Source organism: Alternaria infectoria, assembly GCF_024043175.1.
Source record: "Alternaria infectoria strain BMP 0036 chromosome Unknown scaffold_21, whole genome shotgun sequence".
NCBI classification, from domain to species: domain Eukaryota; kingdom Fungi; phylum Ascomycota; class Dothideomycetes; order Pleosporales; family Pleosporaceae; genus Alternaria; species Alternaria infectoria.
Window position 1 is genome coordinate 377,847 of NW_026250710.1, and position 21,759 is coordinate 399,605.

A 21,759-nucleotide genomic window follows, 5' to 3' on the forward strand; every position below is an offset into this window, starting at 1 on the left:
ATTACCATGTTCCGACGTCCACGCGCAGCCAGCATCATCTGAGCAGCACTGCCCTGCCACACGACAAGGCAGTCAACGGGCAACCCCCACCAGGCTGCTTGACGACTAGAGCTGCCTACAAGGGCAGAGTGCGCGCACTGTACAACCTCCCGCCAGCCTCTTCACTCCCGTCTCTTCGCGAATACCGCCGCCATGGTCAAAGCCGATGCCACGCGAAACTACTATGCCGACCTGAAGGTATCCCCGACGGCCAGCGAGAACGAGATCCGCAAGGCTTTCCGAACGCTGGCGCTACAGTACCACCCAGATCGAAACCCCGGACGCGAAGCCGAATTCGTCGTCCGCTTCCAAGAGATCCAGGCCGCACACGAGATACTATGCGATGCCAGCCTACGAGCCAAGTACGACGCCGACAGAAGGAAATACCGCAATGTATCTGCTCCTGGCCACACTCCCAACACACCGCGAACGAGACCGCCGCCGCCTCCGAGAAATGCATACACGACAACCACCCCGCAAGGCTCGTACTATCGCGCACCTCCGCCGAAACCGCAGCCGCAGGCTCAGCGCCCTCCCCCACCGCAGCAACACCATAGCACATACAACACCGGTGCGGACAGGTTCTCGGGCAGGAACTTCCGCGCGCCACCAACAGCGCAGCGACCGGACACAAAGGCCAGGGATGCAGAGGCTCGCGCGAATGTCTTCACGGCATGGCAGAAGATGAAGCAGCCACGGGGTGAGGACCCTCGGCAGCACAATCCAAGCGCCCAGAGCAGTCCGCACACCAATCCGCAGAACAACCCCAATGGCACCCCCTTTGGCCGCAGTCAGAGCACCAGGGTCCCATCGTCCAAGACTGGGTTTGACCCATCAACACCAGGCGTCGATGAAGGCCAGGCACGGTCAGCGTATAGGAACTATGCCCGTCCGGCTCCAACCCCACCCATGTCCACGACTCCTGATATGGATAGCCATGCCGACGACGTCCCATACTCAGAGGCCAACCGCGTTCGCACACCATATCACTCCCATGTAGCAGGCGAGCGTACCTCCATGTTCGAAGGCCTTGGGCGGTCGTCCAGTGTGCGCAACTCACCAACACACTCGCACCGAGCAAGTTATTCGCAAGATGGGGGCGCCTTCTCAGACTCGGGTCGCAGAACACAAGGGAAGAAGGCCAGCGCGAAGCCGAACCCATTCGCTCACGGATATCCCGACTCTAGCGACGAAGAATCCGACTCGGAAGCGTCCAACATCGGCAACAAACACCGTGACCCTCCACCACCACCTCAAGCCACAAGGCCGCCTCCGCCAACCTGGTCAGAAGGTAACTTCACGACTCCTGATTCGAAACGACAGAGCAACGGCGTGCCAGGGAACATACCCAACAGCTTCAAGAGCAGGAGTGAAGAAAGCATCAACTTGAAATTCTCGCCTTCGGACTGGCATGGCAAGTTCGAAGGCAGTGGCAGTTACTTTGCTCCTAACATGCAAAAAGGTGCCAACGGAAAAGGCCGAGCCTCTCCAACCCGCGGCAGGTCACAGCGCAATGCGACAGACCGCAACCCCTTCAGCACGCGGCCGATGGACCCGCCTCCCGTTGCACCCAACGGACAGCCAATACCTCCTCCTCCACCGGGACCACCACCGGGTGTCAACTTCGCCCCACCTAAGATGGCGCCACACACTGCCAAATTCAGTCCTCAAGCCTGGCAAGAGACGTTCAAGGATCCGAACTGGGTATACAATCAGGAGAAGGAGACATCGCCGCGTCGACCATCAGAGGCTACGAAACGTCCAAAGGCTGCCCGAAAGGCTTCGGTACAGCAGAACGGGGCGTCGAAGCCCCAGGAATCAACCGACTCAGCTAGATCCAAGTACCAGGCCTTTGCAGAAGAGCCAGCCAATGGTGATGTAGATGCCATGGATATCGACCCTGTCCCACCACCAAGCGCGAAGCCCGCAAAGAAGGGAACGCGTACATCACCAAGACTGAACACGGCAGGTGCACAGGCGACACCGAATGGCTCTGCTACTGCACCTTCTTCTGCGACCACTGCAAAACCACCAGCCGAAGGACTGAACGGTCTTGGTCCAGACTTGATCAATCCGGTCGTGGAGCCTCAAAACAACGGACTTTCCGGCTTGGGATCTGTAATGGATGCTCTCCCTTTTCCTTCCGGCGCATCCAACTCACATCCCATCAAGGCAAACGCTGCAAAGAATCTTAAGTATCCAGATATACCTCGTGCACCTATTCCACCTACCAAGCTGGATGTGGCTTCCGTAAACACGTACTTCGACCACATGGGCGTTTATGTCAAATCCTACAGAGCGTACTGTCAAACCCTTACTAGCCACTTTGCTGCGCGGAGCAGCGAGATGGAGGATTTAGATCATCACTTCATCCACCAGCGCGGCGAGACTACCAGGGGAATTGGGTTTGCGAGCTACATGGCCAAGATGGAAGAGGATGAAAGTGTCATGGAAACATGGAAGCTTGCGCAAGAAAAGCACATCACTGCGCTGCAGCAGTGTGCCGATGTGCGGAACAAGACCATGAAGTTGTACCAGCCCCTACAGACCTGAGCCTGGCGCTTTGTCGCTTGCTTTAGTTTGCAGGTGTGCTGACGTGTCCTAGAGCGGCCCGTTGCCAAGGAGAGGGCAGACGCCGGGACCTTCATGACGTTGTCGAAGAGCTGCAGGAGTTCACTTTGAAAGAGACGCAGTCCGTTCCTACGCATGCGCCAACTTCGCGCCGACGCACGTCTAGTTCAGTTCTTGGTATGAGGATCTCGAGCGCGTTTCGCACTGCTGCACGCAGTCCGCCGAATATGGACGGCGGTATCGAGATCTTGACAGGTAGAAGTGCGCCAAAACCCCAGCCACTGCTGTCGAGGAAGAAGAAATATCACATTCTTGGGTAGCGATGGCGTTTGGGCTGAGCATTTAATACCCCTGATGCAGCTTCCAGGTTGCGACGTCGTTGGATGTCTTCACGGTTCTGCACGTGTAATAGTAGTAATATAGATATCGGTCATGGTATAAAAAGCAGGAACCCTACGAAGTCATCTTTGGATACACGTAACAAATTCTTACCCTGCATGTCACCCGCACCCTGGATCTGCATCTTGCGCGAACATGACTCCCGCGGTTGCAGCGCATGACGCCCGCCGACCCGAGGCAGATTAGCAGTTAGCACTAGAAGCACGCGCCTGTGCGGGCGGAAGAATAGACGGCTAAACAGCACGCCGAACTTCCATCCATCTCTTCATCCACAGCGGACACCATTGTACCGCGATTGAGCAATACTAAGTGGTATGACCGTCTTGGATCCAACTGCAATTTGCTTGGCTTCAGGATAGCCGTCCCGCCGGGTAAATAGCAGAGCGGCTGGCGGCATCGTGGGGCAGACTACCCCTCCATTCATAAGGACCCATGGGGAAGGGCAACGTATAGCTATATAACATTGCTGCTCTTTTTTCAGTTCAATCCAACTATCTATTTCAACATCAACCAAAAACTCAAACACATACATACATACAAAAACACACAATCATGGCAGACAAAGAACCAATCGTAACCCACGTCTTCACCGCCGACCCCTCAGCCCACGTCTTCAATGGCAAACTCTACGTCTACCCCTCGCACGACCGCGAGACGGACATCGCCGACAACGACAACGGCGACCAATACGACATGAACGACTACCACGTCTTCAGCATGGAACAAGTCGGCGGGCCCGTCACCGACCACGGCGTAGCCCTCAAGCAAGAAGACATTCCCTGGGTGCAAAAACAACTCTGGGCCCCTGACGCCGCATCCAAAAACGGGAAATACTATCTCTTCTTCCCCGCCCGCGATAAGGACGGTATTTTCCGTGTGGGTGTTGCGAGCGGCGATAAGCCAGAGGGCCCGTTCAAGCCGGAGGCTGAACCTATCAAGGGTAGTTTCAGTATTGATCCGGCGAGTTTTGTGGATGAGGATGGGAGTGCGTATTTGTATTTTGGCGGGATTTGGGGTGGGCAGTTGCAGTGTTGGAAGACGGGGGAGTTTGTCCGCGAGGACTATGAGACTATGGAGGCGTCGTCTGGACCGGCGCTCTGCGCGAAAGTAGCGAAACTGTCGGATGATATGACGACTTTCACTTCGGAGGTTAAGGATGTTGTTATCCTTGATGAGGCGGGTCAGCCTATCCAGGCGGAGGATCACGACAGGAGGTTCTTTGAGGCGGCGTGGATGCACAAGTATGGCGGGAAGTACTACTTCTCGTACTCGACGGGCGACACGCATTTCCTTTGCTATGCGATTGGAGAGAGCCCGCTTGGACCGTTTACCTACGGGGGAAGGATCTTGGAGCCGGTGATTGGGTGGACGACGCATCACAGTATTGCGGAGTTCAAGGGGAAGTGGTATTTGTTTTACCATGATAGTAGTTTGAGCAAGGGGGTTAACCATCTGCGGTGTGTTAAGATTAGGGAGATTGTTTATGATGAGCAGGGCAAGATTAAGCTTGCGGAGAGTCAGCCGAAGGTTATGTAAGGGGTTGGTTGCGTTGCTATGTAGGATGGATGCTGGTATGGGAGGATGGGAACCAGCTCCACCAAAAGAACTTCTTTATCCAAGTCCACTTTCCGCGTCTTTCAACGGGATACACCCCCTGTTTCACGGGTTCCTCTTCCATTGTCGACAAGGAAACATCATCCCTTACTTCCTCACACCTGCTCTTTCTCTCCACTGCCCTCTGAATCTTACCCTGCCGTCTCTCCATTTTCCTCCGTTGAATCCCCTCCAGCTTCTCCCTAATCTCTCTCGCCAAAGGACACGTCAAACACCTCTCCGCCTCCTCATTCTCCTCTTGCTCAACCTCCTCCCCCTCCCCCCTCCCCAAAACCCTCTCCACCTCAACCCCCGCCTCCCACTCCCCCCACCCCACCATCTCCATATTCCTCACAAACCACATCCTAAACTGCTCATCCGGCAACTCGCAAAACGGCGCCGGAAACTGCTCTTTCCTGATCTGCAGATTAGACAATATGTTGCCCATTTCCGGTACTAATCCCGCTCCCTGGATACGTTTCCTAGCCCAGCTTGTGCCGATGGAAGAACAACTAGCCGGCACATTGGCCTTCTCATACCGAACCAGTTTGTCGATGCGGAAATCCCCGAATTGAGGGTATATGGGGCCGTCGCGGTATTCGGTCTTTTTTATTAGGAGAAGGGGGAAGGTGGAGGGGGACTGGAAGGGCAATTCGACTAGGCCTGCTGCTTGCATCTTTTTGGAGGGGAGTATGCCGCGGGGGTTGAGGGTGTAGTAAGCGGAGTCTTTGTAGATGTGTTTTTCGCCCTTCCATTTTGGAGGTGAGGCGACGGAGTCTGTTTTCCAGGAGGGGGGTTTGGAGAGGAAAAGGTCTTTGCTGATGGGGGCGTAGATGTTTGACAGGGCTTCTGCGTGGAGAGGGGTTGTGGAGAAGTTTGGGGTATGGAGGCGGCGGGTGGTGGGTAGGCCGGTTTTGGGTGGTGTGGTGGACATTTTGGGTGGTGCTGCGGTCGTACTCGACGGTTTTGGTGAAAATGGTAGTAGTGAGAACTTTTGGAGTAGAGAAGATCTGTGATGCTTAGATTTATTTGCGGCATGTCGAATCTATATTTGGTGTCAAGTTGGTGTTGGAGCATATTGCTCATGTCTTTCCGTGGTTGAGTTAAGTGGGTTAGCCAGTCATGTCTCTCCTAATGGTATCAACTGAACTTCTTTCGAGGATTTATAGGATACGTCACTCTTTCTGTTTCCCAACCAGGGTAGCGACGTATCCTTGGAGGTCTTTCGCTTGGTGCAAGAACGTGGCTACCGTAGTTGCCTACCCTATGTATCCACTCTGCCGTCGAGCAACCAGACCCCGTGAGATACCCCAGGACCTATCATACTTACACTAGATGTTAGCGCACCAGCAACGTCGCTTTCTCGCATTCCCCAGCAGCCTTCGTTTTTCACTTATCCACCTAACCACACTAAACTATGCTATCGTAACGTAACCTCCCCATCTCCCAACGATGAACCGTCTGGTCAACCCCATGTTCCCCGTCTTGAAACTTGCATTCCGGATGCTTACCTCCGAAGTCCTTCCAACGACAGACATGTCCAAAAAAGCAGTTTACACGTCGGCACGCGCCGCCATATACACAGCGTGTTCTCTGACCTAGAAAACACAAGACGCTCAACACGTCGTCGGTGATCTCGCTATGATCGTATTGGCATTCCTCGCCGTCGCATCCGTCGTCCAGGTGGTAGTGATAGCAGCTACGAACTCTACCGTTCCGGCGTTTGTGTTCGAGATAGTCGTCAAAGCAGTAGTCGGCGGGTCGTTGAACGACATTTTCGTCGACACGCTGGCCCGATGCGTTGACGGGTACGTAGCCTGGTAGCTCGTCTGTAATCACACAATTACTATCCCTCCTCGCGAACACCTCAAGCTGATCTGGCCTCCGGGTAGCGAGGAGCGTAAATTGACACATTGGATCGTTGGGTAACTCGTCCGGTTCGTCTGTCGCTAGTCAGCCATACGGAGAATTCAACCAGCAGCATTCCCAAGGTAGGCCTTACCCTGCACACCTTCCCTGCGCTTGCCATCCATCAACAAGAATATCTTCGAGTCATGAACGGCAGTCACGTCCTCACAGAACCGGAGCATAGCTGGTGGACAATCCCCGTTCTCCGCCTTTATGAGGACGTCTACCCATAGTACGCACGATTCTAGGTCGACATTCGGCCGCTTCTTCGAGTGCTTCTTGAGGCAAGTACGCATGAGGGCTTCCAGCCTCGGACCTATATCGGCTTCAGTGTTGCTTTGGACGAATTCGTTGACATACTGGTTCGTGTTAGCATCTGGCTGGTAACGCATATTGGGTGTGTATAATTACTGGGAAGCTCATCGCGTCAATGTAGATGTAAACGAAGGGGTAAGGCGCCGTGGTTGGTTCGGTAGCCATGGTCGCGTCGGTCGCCATTGGTGAGTTCTGTGTAGCAGTGTGACCAAGGTAGCATCAGGAAGTATATCTGTCTCTTTGGTTATTTGTGAGGCTTGTTGTTCGAGCACGTGTCCAAGTCTCGTGTCTTGCACCACGTCTTTTCCAAATGACACCCGACGCTTCTGACCAAAACCGTAAGTGAAACGATAAGAGCAATTTAACAACACTACCATACTTTCGAAACATCATGAAATTGCGCCTAGAGCGGCATAAACTATCAAACAACAGACCCATCCACCCAACAAACATAAAAAGAAAACACGGCGAAAGCCCGGGATATATAACAGATAAAAGAACCCCCACCCACTAACAATATCTTACACATTCCTCTACGACATTCCACCTCTTCCTCCTCCTCTCAACCTTCTTTTCCTCTGTAGCCTCCAAATCCTGGAGCTCCTTCAGCTTCTCAAAGTCGATACTCTCCTTCTCCTTCTGCTCGTTCTTCTCTTTAGCCTCCTGTTCCAGCTTGACCAACTCTTCTATATCCTTAAGTCGCGCCTCTTCCTGCTTTTGCCGATGCTCTTCTTGTTCGTTGAGACGGCCTTGCTCGTTGTCCTGTTCCAACTCATGCAGCCACACGCCCTTGCCATCGTTGAAGACTTCTTTGAGTTGGGGTAGCGTGCCGCAAACGCCATCGACTTCGCCCCAGGGCAGCCAGGTCTGTTCGGCTTCGGTCCATATGCCGCCTCGCCCGCCGCGGTTGTCCCAGTAGCGATCGCCACCGACGAGGTGGTTATGGTAGCCGTCTGAAGACTGAGGCGCGCGGAAGTAGTTTCTCAGCATGGCGCGTTTGTGGTCTGAGTACCACAAGTTGTCCCAGGTTATGTTGGCGGCTGGTGGGCGCTCGCCGCTCGAGTGCGAAGAGCTGCTGAGGATGATGGCGGGGACGGAACCGGAGTAGGTGTTCTGGATCAGAGGAATGCTTTCCCAAGGTAGCTTGCGGCTCGGCAAGCCATCGAGCTCCAACGTAAACTCTAGATTGTCAATGTATGCTGGCTTTTCGTTGGGAGACGGGTTGTGCTCGACGAAGTCGGGGCGCCAGAATGGGGTCTTGGTCTCGTTGAGGGCAGTGGGTAGGGACAGGTAACGAGGGTCTGAGTCGGAGCGACTGTATTGCGACAAGTCGGTCGAGTTGTCGTGTAACAGAGGCGCGAGTTCGTCTTCGACACAGTAGTCCAAGGGTTGGAAGAGCGCGTGGGTATAGTCCAAACCGACAGAAAACTCATGACGTGTAGTGTTGGAGAACTCAGCGCTGGCACGCTCCAGTCTTCGCTTGGCTTCTGACGTGCTCGCTCGGCCCGTGAGGTATTCTTTGACTTTGGTACCCGTATGCTTCGATGCCACTTCCTCCGCATCTCTGCCCAGCTGCTGCTCGGCGAAGAGAGTTGCGAATACCGACTGCACGGTCTGGAACTGACTTCTCCCCTCCATGAACTTCTCCAGAGCAAACTGGTAAAGCATCTTCAAGTCGCTGGCCGGACCCATGACCATCTTGGAGTGAATGAACTTCGCTGGGGTGTCTGATATGCGTCGACCGTTCTCGGTTCCGTATGTATTGTCCGAGAGTATCGATTGAGGCACATACTTGCAGGCCATGTCGTCGTTCTCGCAGATCTTCTCTGCGCCGAACACGATCGTCTGGTTGAACTTCTGGTAGCCATTCTTGTTAACGCCATACTTCTTCAGCAGCCGCATGTTGGCGTCTGCCAACAACCTCTTGTACTGCGTGACAATCACATCGCTCGGCAGCTGGAACATCGAGTGTTGTCCGTCCACGATGAGAACCAAGTCATGGTCCTTGACCAGCTTCTCATTGCTCAGGTAATGCAGCGTGCTGTTCAGTGTGTCCCTGTCCCACTTGATGTCCGACTCATATGGCTTGTGTAGCTGTACCGCAGTCGGTGGAGGGTAGTGGAGAAGCATAGCAGACAGGGTCGTCTTGCAGAAGCCATCGGTGTCGCGTTCGGCAGGCATGAGGAGGTGGAAGTTGGGCGTCGTCTTCTTGAGTTTCGGCGGGACGTGGTCGAGTTCGCCATTCTCGATCTGCAGCGTCGTGTTCGAGGGTGTCTTGAACGGCGAGTGTACGATGTCGGGCAGGGGCTGGAGATACGGTCGCCATGGGTAGTACGAGGAGAAGTTGTGGTATCGTGAAGATATGACCTGTTGGAGTTAGCTTCGGCCTCGCTGATGACGTTCAAGTCTGGTGGGGTATGTCGCATATCTCGATGTCGTCTCTGCTGTCTGTGAAGGTTGAACATACCTCATGATTCCTCATACCCGTCAATCCAAGCAGAACCGTGAGAAGTGCAATCGTCAAGACCATCATCCTTCCTCTTCTTGTGCACGCCCATTGTACGGCGGCACTTCCAAACTCTTTGGGCGACTGTGTCGGAGACATTGGCAATGCCAGCATTGCATCGCCTGCCATTGTGGGTGTGGAAAGGAAAGAGCGATTCGACGACCTGTGACTCCCTCGCTGGAAGCGGAAGTTGTCATACTTGGTCGGCGGCCAGGTGGGACGCGCTTTCTGTATCCCCTCTGTGTGCCTTCCGTCTGGTGTCCCTGCGTCCCAAACGCCAGGGTCTCAACACGGATAGTCGTCGTCACACGTCACGGTCCGATCAAGAACGCGCGTAATCTCCACTGAGTTGCAGTTCTCTGTTTCGAAACAATGCCGCTGCCATCCTCCACGCGCGCGCCATGGCATCTCCATAACTGTGCGAAACATGCTGGAAACGTCTTGTGTGTAATTCTCACGTTTCTCTGAAAGAAGTTGAGTTCAAGAGAAAGTCAGCCACGGACACGATGATAGGTGTACCCCTGTCTGTCGCGTCGCGTCGCTAATCTGAAGGCGGGCTAGAGGCGGAGCCGCTTCGGCAGTCTTCGCTTTGCAGATCCGATGGATCATCAGGAACACTCGTCATAATTGCCGCTGCACATGGCTGTTCGCATGTGAACTACGTGGGGATCCGCTTATGATTGCTGTAGCTTGGGCAACATCTCCAACAATCATCTGAAGAGATTTCAGGAGCTGCAAATCGATGCACCTAGGATCTTCCAAAGGCTAAATCGGGCAGCTTACTGCTAGCTTCTTTTGATTTTCGAGGCTGACAGCAGAGAAATTGTGTGCTGATCTAATCATCCGTACAACGTTTGTGGAGAGTCGTACGACAACTGTGTCGCAATGGCTTGCGCTGTGATGGCATTCGGTCAGACTCCCCCATATACGCAGCAGCCAGTAAGGGTTCATCAGCATGAACCGTCAAGCTCCACCCCCTAGAATCCAGCGATATACCGATGCTTATCCGTAACCTCAGTAACCTCAAACTTCATGCCAACCCTGAGATCCCCTACCGACTTCGGTACAGCGAGCATACCATAGCAGGGCTTGTATGTGATCCCCTCGTCAATCCTTCGATACTTCATCAGCGCGTCCCAAGGCTGCGTCTTGTGCTTCTCCGCCGAATCAGGATGTACATTAGGCACCTGACAGCGCGCGCATCGTTGAGTAATATCCAGAACGATCGGCTTGTCACCAGCATTAGGCGTAATCTTGATGGTCTTCCAGCGATCTTCATCCCAGGGCGTATTAGCATCACCCTTGACGAGGATGTTGGGTCGGAAACGGCGGACGTCGATTGTGAGGCCTTCTGCAGCTTTGAGACGCGTGTTGAGTTCGTCGATGCTGGATTGGTTGCCGACGAGCACGGGCATCAGGTCGGGGAAACAGGTCGATGCATTTCTCCCAAGGACGGCTGGTGCACCGTTCGATACTAGAGGTCTGGGGTCCTCGGAGACAGGGGGCTTGTACACAAGCCGTACTTCCTTATCGAAGAAGCTGTTGAATGGTGCGGTCATCTTCGTAGAGTACACGCGGGTTCCCGTTGTAGTACTCCATATCTTTGCCGAGTGCTCTTCGGTATTCTCGTCGAGCCATTCCTTAGACGGATGAGCCGGAATTGAGAACTCCAACTTCTCATCGACCGAGTTTGGCGCGGGTGCAGTAACGGTAAGGGTATCAGTCTTTTCGTCGTAGGTCGGCCGGATCAGTGTCATTTTTGAGTTTTGGCGGATCGTCAGGAACTCGTAGTTTGGGTAGCTCACCCACATCCATTGACGATCTAATTCTGTCAGCATTTCGCAGTTCTCGAATGTTTGACAAAAGAGGCGCACCGAGATCAAGACCCGTTGGCAAGAGCTTTGCCGACTTTACGCTGATGCCGTGGCATGACTTGATGGGGTGTATGAAGAGCCCTGTGATCTCTGTCGCTGCTGGCAAAGGTCCAGCATTACTCTTTGCTTGCTGGTTCTTGGTGAAGTAGACATAGGTGAGAATGGGTAAGACGAAGATCGATAGCAGAATCGCGACCTGCGTAGTGGCTGGGAGCGCCATGTCGATGAATGTGCCGTTTGACAGCCAATATTGAACGGTTTGCGAAGAACCTCAGGAAGATGAGTGGACTCCGGGATACTTCCTGTAGAAACCGTTCTCTTGGAGTGTAGTAATCAAGCCTTAGAGCGGTTTTCTTCTCGTGTCATGTACTAATGCAGGTATAGCCGTAGGGCGTGGTCTGACAAATTTAGAATCAGTGCATCGGTCCAGAGCGATGCAATAGCAAACTTCTTGCCTAATCGAGTGACGCAGAGCGGAGTTTATAGCTACGCTTGACACTTGACGACAATGACGCATTGAGCGGGGAAGGCGTTCGCAACGTAACAGGCTAGCGCTGCCGAAATCTCGTGTGCGGCGTCTCCGCGGCAGTCATGCATCGCGAGAACGCGACCGCGACCGTAACATCCAAACATACAACCTCCTACAAACTCTCAGACCGCATCCTCTTGCGCAGTCTATCATCACCACCATCATCAGACTCCCCCTCCTCCCCCTCCCTTACCCTATTCAACCTCTCAATCTCCCCCTCCAACTCAACACAATACCCATCCAGATCCTGCGCCTGCTTCACCCTTCCCTCCAACTCCCTCACGCGCTGCTGTAACCTAATATTCCCCTCCATACGAAGCATACACTCCCTCTCCGCAGCATCAGCCCGTTGCTTCTCCTTCTCGACTTCGTACTCCGCGTCTTCCAAAGCACGACGTCGCAGCTTTTCGGTTGTTTCGTATTCTTTGAGGTCGGATTGGCAGCTGAGGAGCTGGGAGTCTTTGTCGAAGAGGATGCCGCGGAGTCTGGCGGCTTCGCGGCGGGTTTCTGTGCAGGTTTTGGCGGTGCAGCTGGAGGGGGGTTGGGTGCGGGTGGCTGGGGTGGGGGATTCGGGCTCTGATGGCTGGCTTTGTGGATGGGGTGTGGAGCAGTCGATTGCGCTGTCGGGGATGTCTTGCTCCAATTCTTCGCGCTCGCGCACGCGTGGGGTAGATGGCATTGGGGTAGTATTCGCCATGTAGCTTCGATACTCCGCCCCGGACATTCCGACTTTCTCTTTCGGCTCGTCGAACCGGTCGTAGTTGTACGGGTATCGCTGATGCAAGGGACCATTAACGGAGGCGGCGATGGCTCGCTCTTGTGGTGTGTACATGTTTTCGTATCGCTTCATCGCTTCTCGTTGGTAGGCTACTCCCGTAGGTAGATCCGGATATCCTTGGTACGGGCGAAGCTTCTCGATTGTTGACAGAGTGACGTAGGGCCAGGTCTTTGGATCTTTCTTATCATAGGTAGGTATGGCGCGCTTGATGCTCGCATATAGCCTTGAGGAGACGAAGCTGAAGGTGCCCTCGTAGCGCGGAAGAGGTGCCATCTTGCGTCGCGGGCGTGTTAGCCAATTGTGCTGCGTTCACGCCCATGCTCGACCTACCTTGAAAGCTTCTAACGCGAAACGATGGGTATGATGCTGCTGCTATCAATCGGAAGAGGCAGGAGAAGTTTTGTTAGCTACAGAAGTCGGCTGTCGTGATCAAACTCCCGCCCTTTCGGTTAGTCTGAAAGATTCGCGGTGAGAGGCCAAGCGATCCTCGTTCACCTTCACCATGAGCCATCTTCACCACTGGTTGCCATGGAACCTTGGTGTATTTCTCGTATTGACCGCAAGATCCGTAAATCTATGGAAGATAAGAGTAGGAGACAGAGACACGAGGCTGACCGATGCCACTCTACCGACAAGTCCCATGGACTAGGTAGAGGCAGCAATGAAGGACCCGAAGCACTATATCTCTGAGCTGAACCCATATGACGCAGCCACGTCTTTGGTGACGCAGTGGATCTAGACCGACTGTCGCGTTCCCCAACTTCTGCTTCCGAGCAGACCAGTATACGCCAGTATCACGACCGACCGCGCGCACATCCCTCATGTTGCTACTGCATTTCGCAACTCTCGATCTTCGGCTTCTTTCGTGCTGCTTCTGCCCCATCCTCCTCCGCTCTCTTCTTCTGCAAACCTGCACCCTGTTTCTTCTTCTTCATCTCTTCCAAAATCTTGAAGATTTGCTGCTTCGCCACCATCGTCTCCTGCTTCGCTGTCAAGACATCCTTGCCACTCTTCCTGAGGTCCGATTGCAGACTGGCAATCTCATCTTCCTTCTTCACTAATATCTCTTTCAGGGTACTGAGGTTGCTGCGCTCTTGGCAAAGGAGCTTGTGCGACTGTTCCTTGTACTCACAGAGCGCTTCTCCGACCTGGACGGAAAATCTTTGAACGGCTGTTTGGTACTTGGCTGTCATTGCTGTAACTTTCTTTTCCGCGCTTTCCGCTCTGATATCTGCCTCTAAGCACTCTTTCTTGGTCTTGTCGAGTTCTTCTTCCAGTTCAGCTACTCTGCTGTTGGGCACTGTATCTGTGTCGTCCAACATCTTCATGATCTCATGAATCGCTGCTGCTTCGGGCGAGGCATCCTCAGTAGCCTCTTCAGTCTCATGGTTGCCGACTATCACATCCTTGGTGTCCTCCTCTTTCTTCGCAATCGGGTTGCTCTTCTTGACTTGACTCATCCACTCCTCCAGTTCGTCAGATGGTATATGCGGATGTGCTCTCAGCTCCCCATTGCGGTCATAGTTGAGCGGGTAGTAACGAAAAAGGTTTTTCATAACTCGATTCTTTCGACGGGTAATGGCCCGCTGGCCTTGGAGAGGTCGAAGCCCGTCCATGTCCTTGATGAGTGTCTGCTCGTATACCAGATATTCGGGAGGGAGCTTGCTCTTCCTGTAGTCGAAGTTGTTCTCTGTTGCGGCGATCTGGCTTACTAACGGCCAAGTCCTGGGGTTGTACATGTCGTACGTCTGAGTGACTGTCTTCATGTGCATCCGCATGAAGTAACCGTCCCATGAAAAGTCGCCGTCCCAGGCTCCGCAGGGCTCGATGTTCTTGTCGCTCATCTTGGAGAAGCCGAGGCAGACGAATGATGAAGCAGTAGTAGAGGTTTGCACAAGATTGGGTTGATGCAGGTGTAAGTCATGAGGCCAACATGTTGAAGCGAATCTCTTATACGCGACCTGTTACCACCTGGGGGGGATGAGGTGAGCTGCACCTACATCGTCAGATGGCTTCTCTCACTGCCACGTTCCGAGAGAGATACGGTGAGATACCGCATCTCGCTCCAGACCGACCCAGGACAGCACATTGGAACACAGGTTCGCACACCTGGATAGCAAATGCAGCAACGATCACCACAGCACACCTATCCCCACATACCCATTACCATCACGCGACAAAACACCGCAGTGAGACACAAACCCGCGCCACACCCTCGGCCCGACTCGCAGGATGCGTTGCAAGTGGGGGAGAAGCGCGTCCACGAGGGGGCCAACCTCACCAACCAGTCAAGCGAAGCAGCGCGCTGCGGCACAGTCACAACGAAAAAGGACCGCCCCCGAAGTCTGACTCAAAATGCAGGTACACACCAAAGAGGGTGCGTCTACAGAGGACACCGTGCGGCGGGGGCAGGCGGTAGACAGTATCGGTGACACATATGCAGACGAGGCAATAGCCGTCCGGGGATGCATGGTGCCATGTGCAGTGTGCATATGCAGGAACGGGAGTTTGCAGGTGATGTGTGTAACGTGAGTGACGACAGTGCATGGAGGGCCAACGTCGATGGCGATGTCAATGCCAACCGTAACGTTCACGTCAATGTCACAACGAGGAATGCGGGTAATGCAACAGTCCACATTTCTAACGAGAGATTTGAATTTGATTACCGTAGTATATACCCAACGCCCCTAACCATTCACCGTAATACCACAGACCCAGTGAGGCCGAACCCATGCCCACACCCTGACTCCAGCCCCCCAGAAAAGACACCCTATGCCTGAACGCCCCCCAAAATCTACCTATAATGCAAGAGACAAGACAAGACAAGTCGCCATCGTAAGATGAGGGTATAGAAGTAAAAAGAAGCACCCATGCCGTGAGTGAGTACATGTTCGGCCATCGCCCATACGAACAGTCTTGTGTTCTGCGTTAGAAACGCTGATACATGAAGCGACAGTAGCGTGTAGTGTGCGCGGAGACAGTCGTGATGGTGCCAGACATGTGAATCGAAAGAGTGAAAATTGCAGATGCTGTGAACATAGTGAAGATGATGGTAGTGCGTGCATGTTGCTAGGACACTCAAAGGAAGATTAGAGTGTCGGTAGCTCAGCCGCTGGGAACCGTGAAAGCAATGGCAATGGGATGAAGGAGTGACGTGATGCGACGGTGGTCGCGATACTGGGCGCAGCGACGCTATAGTAGAACTAGGCCTTTGCTGAAGTCTTCTTGACGGAACCCTTGTTGGAGACGCGGGTAGGTGTCTTGGGCGACTTGGGAGACTTGGGCGACTTGGGAGTGCGGGCTTTGGCTGGAGTCTTCTTGGGCGACGGGGTCTTGCCGGGGAGCTTGGGGAGGAACTCGATGGAGGGGACTTGTTCAGTCTCCTTCTCCTCGAGCATCTGGAGGATGACGTCGACGATCTTCTTGACTTCTGCGTAGGTCTTGTTGAAGCCGAGCCACTGGTCTAGCTCGCGGAGGACGTCGATGGGCGCCTCGAAGTGCTTGCCGATCTTGGGGTGGACACTCTTCTCGGCTTGATCATTCTTGGCTCCGGCGGCGACTTGACGGGAGTAGTGATTTAGACGCGCTTCCTCGGACTTCTTGAAGGCGATGTCGTAGGTGGTGCCTGGGAACTGCTTCTCGATAACCTCGAACTGGCGGAGGATGAGCTGCACTTTGCGGATCTGCCACTTGGTCTTGTTGTAGGTCGCGCGCTGGTAGTGCTTGCGGCAGAACAGAGGCCAGTCGGTGACGTCGCGGGTACACGCTTTGTTGCGGCCAAAGTGGTCGGAGATGACCTTGCGCGACAGGTCTTTGGTGTACTGGCCAGTCATGCATCGAGTGTGCTCGTCGTTCATGCAGAGGAACTCGCGCTGTGAGTCGGGTACGTCTTCGCCATCGTCGAGAGACTCATCACCAGAGGCGTCGGGCTCGGCCTTTACTCAGTTGATACTCGGTCAGTCTGTGGATTCAATGGTGAAGTGGTGACTCCGCACATTGCGCGAGATGCGTGCAGATGGGGGGCTTTGCACTTACGAGGTCGGTCATGACGGTGTCAGGAGTCTTGACAGTGGGCGATGAAGGCTCTTCCTTGGTCGACTTGGGAGTGGAAGGTGGTGCAAGTATGAGCGCCGAGGTGATGTCAGGAGAATCACTCGGGCTCTCGACGAGGTTGTCGAGAGACATCTTGTTGCGAATGGTCTCGGCTTGAGTGATCTCAGGCGTGAAGGTAGCGCCAGCGGCGGTGTCGGGGGTCTTGATCATATAGTCGGTGGACATGTTGACTGAGTCCGTGGGTAGATATATTACTAGTAGAGGGACGACTGTTGAAGGACGGTCGGCTGCACTGCTGTTGACGAGAGTTCAGTCTGTTGTTAAGAAAGTCTCGAGGGAGGTGAGCGGAGGCGGGTTATAAGTGGGAGAAAGGGTGGGAGGCGGCGGTGCAATCGCGGCAGGCCGATGGGAAGTGAAGGTGACTCTCAAGTGACCAATTTTTACTGTTTGAACAGACCGCCTGAGCAACCCACCGTCACCTCAGGACGGACTCAACCACGTCCCTGACTATTGTCCGTGATTCACATGTGCCGTCGTACAATGCAACGCACTGCGGCCCGAGACCGCTCGACCGCTTGAGCCCCGCTGAACTGCCATCTGCCTGGTAACCTGGGCCAATGATGAGCCCGTGAGACTCGCGATACACGTCCCTGCCAAGACAATCGTTTGTTCAAGCCCTGGCCAGCCTTTTCTTCGAGCCGCGTATGACGCCTCGAGATCGCGACCCGTGTGAGTCCAACACTTGAAGATATTAATCATGGAATGGTCGGGAAGATGAAACAATCGCCGCAATCGCCAACCCGAGTGGCAACTAGGCAATATTGAAGCTGTGCCGCTACTGAAGGATGATTTACACTCAGAGTAGGCCCGCGGAATGTTGTTACAGTACCCACATTGACAGAATACGAACCAGACAAACCTTCGAGTAGGGTTGAATGAAGTGAGGGAGTGAGAGGAATGGAGTCACGCATACGGTGATTGAAGCCTAGGAATGAAGTCTCCAGACGTGACATGGAAGTTCGAATACGATTGAGTCAAACGAATCCTCCACGCATCTATGACGGCCCCCAAGTGACTGTTAACCGACCCAACCGCGATGGTGTACGTCTAAGAGCTCAGAGTCGACAATCAGGGCTCGTGCCAACAGTTCGCCAGCCCGACCCTTGTGAAGAGACTTACTTGCCGAAGGGTAGATGTAAACGAGCATCTACGGCGTGGCATGAGTTGGTTCCCGTTCCCGTTCTAGTTCCATGTTGTCTAGGTTTTGATAAGTTTAGTGCCTTCCAAGGTTCCGAGGTCGTAACCGCGCAGCGCTTGTGTCGAGAACTATTGATCAAACACTTATGCGATCCAGCCAATCTAGAATGCGCAAATCTGATGTGCCTGGCGAGATACCGTATACGTCTGAGGCTTAAGGCCGGCAATGCTCCTCCACTACGATCTCCGGACCGAACCCAATTGACTACGCCGCGAAGGATTCCAAGCTGCTATAGGTCGCATTCCGACGGCGGCTATGGGAAGTTACTCGATTGGTGGATACTCCTAAATATAGTGGAAATAGTACTAGTTCTTTTGCACTCTTTGGACTTGTGCCTTTGGAGAAATACGGGGCGAACCGCGGATCGGGGCCAAAAGCGTGCATGAGGCTGAGTCGCTGTGTTACTATTCGACATTTATCTCCGGGACTTCGAACTTCGAAACAATTATCCAAAGTAACACGACTGCGTATGTCCCGTTGCATACCTCAGCGATGCCGATGCGATCTGAACCGACATGGGACGGACGGTTACGAAAGGGATCTCCACGTAGAGGATAGCGGACCATGTCACGCGTACGACTGCGGCAAGTACCAACACGGCCGGCGCGTAGAGTAAAGTAACGATGAAAGAAAGTTTGTTGTGGGTGTCTTATCTGGTCAGTACCGAGAGCATGGTAGCTCCGTATGCCCCGTGTGGTTGGGGAAGGGGAGACGGATAAACTCGAGGGTGGTGATGGTGGGAGGGAGATGGCTTGGAGATCCATGGATGGCCGATAACGCAAGTCACGTGCCCATTCCGTCAACAGACAGTGCCTAGCGTCTTTCGCGCCTGTAGCGTCAAGTGGTAGTGAGGAGCTCCTGTTCTGCGCATCGTCACGCTGCACGGCACCCACAGGCAAATCGCGGGACACGCCAGCAAACTACTGTTTATCGCTTGAGATGCGCCCACACGTCATTCCTACCACGCAACTTCTTTCTACACACTGCATCCTGAGCTGAGCGCGTCCGCGGCCACTTTCCTTGCCCTGCAACCCACGGAGCGCCCTCACAGCCACCATGCCGCCGACCACAGGCACTCGAACGTCTACGAGACAGGGGCGGGCCACGGTCCGACCTACCAACTACTATGCGCGCACCTTCGCCGGCCGCCTCGCCGCCAGCGGGATGGAGCAGACGCCCGAGGCTTCCAACAGCGCGCCCGGCTTCCTGCCCGCCCTCACACACTTTACAGGCGCCGTCGACGCATTCCCCAAGGAGATAATCAAGCACTTCTCCATGTTCAAGGAAGTCGAGGCGAAACTCCACGACCCAGAGCAGATGCTCACAGAGCTGCTTGACGAGATCGCCCAGCAGCCCGTCACCACCAAGGCGCAACTGGCGGCTGTAGAACAGGCCTCTACAGCATCCGAAAACAATACCAATGTACGTTCTTGTTTGAGCGCACGCCATTACCCCAGGCTCACCATTCGCAGCTCAACCCATCCAACCCCGACAGCCTCTCGCCCGAAGAGCAGGCGGCGATCCAGAAGCGCCAGCTCTTCTTTCGCCTCAGAATGCTCATCGCGAACATGCTCCCCACGCTCGACGAGAAGCTGGTAGTCCTCCAGGGCGCCAAAGCCACCAAAGACAAGGGCCTCATGCGCATGCACCACTCCTTCTCCCAGCTCGACGGCGAAATCAGCGACGAAGCGCGATACGGCAGCCTCACACACTGGGCATACGCGGACAAGGAGGAGAAGAAAAAGGGCGGCCAAAACCACGAGCGACAACGGCGCGAGGTGGCTGCGGCGAACAATCTGGCCGCGGCAGCCCAGCATGTGCATGACGTCGACTCAATTGCGGCGAAGAGCGAGGCCAGACGCGAAGCCATGCAGGCCAACAAGCGCAGTCGTCATCACCAGGTCGATTCCGACTTCGACGACCGACCCGCCAAGAAGCCGCAGAAGAGGAAGCCCATGCCCGCAGAGACAGCAGGGCCAGACAGCAGGAACCTCGGGTTGGGCATCTCGAGCAATGGCGCAGGTCCGCACGGCAAGCGAAAGAAGACCGAAAAGGCCCTCGCTGCAGCGGTGCCAGCTGCCCCGGCCATGGAGCGATCAATAAGCAATGCTCTGAAAGCTACCAGCAACGGCGTACGAGGTGGCTCAAGCCCACGGGGTACCCCAGGTCCAGAGAGCGGCGCAGCGAAGCGCAAACCGCGTGCCGCTCCCGTGCCTGCGCAACGCAAGAACCCGCTTCCGCCGTATTCGCCCCCAATGGCATCGTCACCCCTGGCCGCCAATTTTGCCATCAACAAAGCAATTGCCGGTGCATCGGATCGACCGTTGTCTGCCCGTGCGCGCAAGAACTCCACAGCCAACTCGGTGGCGTCGCTCAAAGACCAAGAGGCTCCTGCGGCACGGCGCCCCTCCTCTTCTCATTCCGTACAACAAGCCGCTAGTAGCAATGTCATTACAGAGCTTGAGCAGGCGGCTGGGATCGTGCGGGACAATACCTCGGTAAAGGGCGCCTCGACTCCCAAGGAGAGCGCAGAGGTCCCGCCGCCCTTTGACACATCCAACATGAAGTTGGAAGACTTAGGACAGCCTGAGCCAGAGAGCATGGACGTTGATCCTCCTGCGCCGGCAGCAGCCTCAGCAAGGCCCGGTCGCACTTCAAAGACTGCGACACCTGTCATTGGCGCGTTCCCAGAGATATCAATGGCGAGAAGTCGCAGCAGTCGCAACGCGAACAATGGCAACTCCAACTCCAACACCTCATCCGAGAACAACAGCACGACAGGCACCGGGTCGAAACGAGGCCACAAGAAGAACACGCAACCTACTACTGCCACTGCCTCCCCCGCCATGAAACCCGTTCCCAACGTGAAATCGAACCCTCCGTCCTCCGCCGCAAGCTCCGTCGCACAAGAACAAGAATACCAAGAAGCCGAGGTAGAAGCCGAGCCCGAATCGGAAGCGGAAGAAGACGGCGACGAGCCCCGATACTGCTACTGCAATGAAGTGTCGTATGGCAACATGATTGCCTGCGACAACGACGACTGCCCTCGCGAGTGGTTCCATCTTGCTTGCGTCAACCTTGACAAACCGCCCACTGGCCGGACCAAATGGTTCTGCAGTGACGAGTGCAAGGAGACACACACCAAGACCAAGGCCAAGGGGGGTCGTCCAGGCAGTAGTAGGCAATAGGAATTAGGAAGGAGTTCAAGGCGTTCTGGGACGGGTCCAGCGGGAGCTGGGTCTAGGCAAGGCCCGAAGGGTAAGGGCAAGGCTAGGTTAAATCTCTGGGATGGTTGGAATGCTTTGTAGAGGGAGCTTCCAACCGCGGTTTGCATTTCTTTGGATTCTTGTGTGGGTTTCGCGGCGTTTCCCCCCTGGGCTTGGGTAAATGGCGCATCTTCTCTCTTATGATCATGATTTCTGGACCGGTGATATCCGCTTTGGAGGGCACTGGCGTTTTGCATCGTCCAGACATGGCATCGAGAAGCACAGCCCTTGCTTTCACTGGCTACATTATTGTATATGAGGCATTACCTTTGCTCTATCTATTAGAGCAAGTAGTTCAATAGAAAGTACCTACATGCATTCACAAGTCTTGTTGCAAGCGATCTGGAGTGGCCTGAGCTTCGTGTAGCACCGTTGTTGATGCGCGCCATTCCAGAGGTCCTTCCTGACCCCTCATACATGCCATGCGGCAGCGGTACGGCACCCGTCAGCCTCAAGACTGCCCCTTGCAGATCCACCCACGACTTAGAAAGACGTCATCGTCATTGGTCCACGCGCCCTCGCCATGCAGCTCAGCCTGGACCCTGAAGCGCTAGCTGCGTTCGATGATGCACAGCAGCGTCGAGGCGTGCTCACCGCTCGAACACGCGACAAGAACGCCTTGGATACCATAATCCCCCGACGACTATCTTCCACGTTGGAACACGTATGA

At 54.6% G+C, this 21,759-nt stretch overlaps 8 protein-coding genes across 8 annotated transcripts; 3 read left to right on the forward strand and 5 right to left on the reverse strand.

The window, feature by feature from the left end:
- Positions 1-192: 192 nt before the first annotated feature.
- J4E92_009180 (uncharacterized protein) lies at positions 193-2,592 on the forward strand (the record flags this gene model as incomplete). Its single annotated transcript, XM_051500529.1, has 1 exon — positions 193-2,592. The coding sequence occupies one exon, from the start codon at positions 193-195 to the stop codon at positions 2,590-2,592; it is 2,400 nt and encodes a 799-aa protein (XP_051349355.1).
- A 969-nt stretch (positions 2,593-3,561) lies between these two features.
- J4E92_009181 (uncharacterized protein) lies at positions 3,562-4,545 on the forward strand (the record flags this gene model as incomplete). Its single annotated transcript, XM_051500530.1, has 1 exon — positions 3,562-4,545. The coding sequence occupies one exon, from the start codon at positions 3,562-3,564 to the stop codon at positions 4,543-4,545; it is 984 nt and encodes a 327-aa protein (XP_051349356.1).
- Positions 4,546-6,572: 2,027 nt separating this feature from the next.
- On the reverse strand, positions 6,573-9,460 carry J4E92_009182 (uncharacterized protein; the record flags this gene model as incomplete). Its single annotated transcript, XM_051500531.1, has 3 exons — positions 6,573-6,890; positions 7,351-9,192; positions 9,293-9,460. 3 exons carry the CDS (start codon positions 9,458-9,460, stop codon positions 6,573-6,575), a joined length of 2,328 nt encoding a protein of 775 aa, XP_051349357.1.
- An 848-nt stretch (positions 9,461-10,308) lies between these two features.
- J4E92_009183 (uncharacterized protein) lies at positions 10,309-11,425 on the reverse strand (the record flags this gene model as incomplete). The annotated part of the gene is made up of 2 exons (XM_051500532.1): positions 10,309-11,153; positions 11,206-11,425. 2 exons carry the CDS (start codon positions 11,423-11,425, stop codon positions 10,309-10,311), a joined length of 1,065 nt encoding a protein of 354 aa, XP_051349358.1.
- Positions 11,426-11,846: 421 nt separating this feature from the next.
- Positions 11,847-12,785, reverse strand: J4E92_009184 (uncharacterized protein; the record flags this gene model as incomplete). The annotated part of the gene is made up of 1 exon (XM_051500533.1): positions 11,847-12,785. One exon carries the CDS (start codon positions 12,783-12,785, stop codon positions 11,847-11,849), a length of 939 nt encoding a protein of 312 aa, XP_051349359.1.
- A 554-nt stretch (positions 12,786-13,339) lies between these two features.
- J4E92_009185 (uncharacterized protein) lies at positions 13,340-14,356 on the reverse strand (the record flags this gene model as incomplete). The annotated part of the gene is made up of 1 exon (XM_051500534.1): positions 13,340-14,356. One exon carries the CDS (start codon positions 14,354-14,356, stop codon positions 13,340-13,342), a length of 1,017 nt encoding a protein of 338 aa, XP_051349360.1.
- A 1,359-nt stretch (positions 14,357-15,715) lies between these two features.
- Positions 15,716-16,790, reverse strand: J4E92_009186 (uncharacterized protein; the record flags this gene model as incomplete). Its single annotated transcript, XM_051500535.1, has 2 exons — positions 15,716-16,447; positions 16,548-16,790. The coding sequence occupies 2 exons, from the start codon at positions 16,788-16,790 to the stop codon at positions 15,716-15,718; spliced, it is 975 nt and encodes a 324-aa protein (XP_051349361.1).
- A 2,089-nt stretch (positions 16,791-18,879) lies between these two features.
- On the forward strand, positions 18,880-21,011 carry J4E92_009187 (uncharacterized protein; the record flags this gene model as incomplete). Its single annotated transcript, XM_051500536.1, has 2 exons — positions 18,880-19,245; positions 19,296-21,011. The coding sequence occupies 2 exons, from the start codon at positions 18,880-18,882 to the stop codon at positions 21,009-21,011; spliced, it is 2,082 nt and encodes a 693-aa protein (XP_051349362.1).
- Between the last annotated feature and the right edge of the window lie 748 nt (positions 21,012-21,759).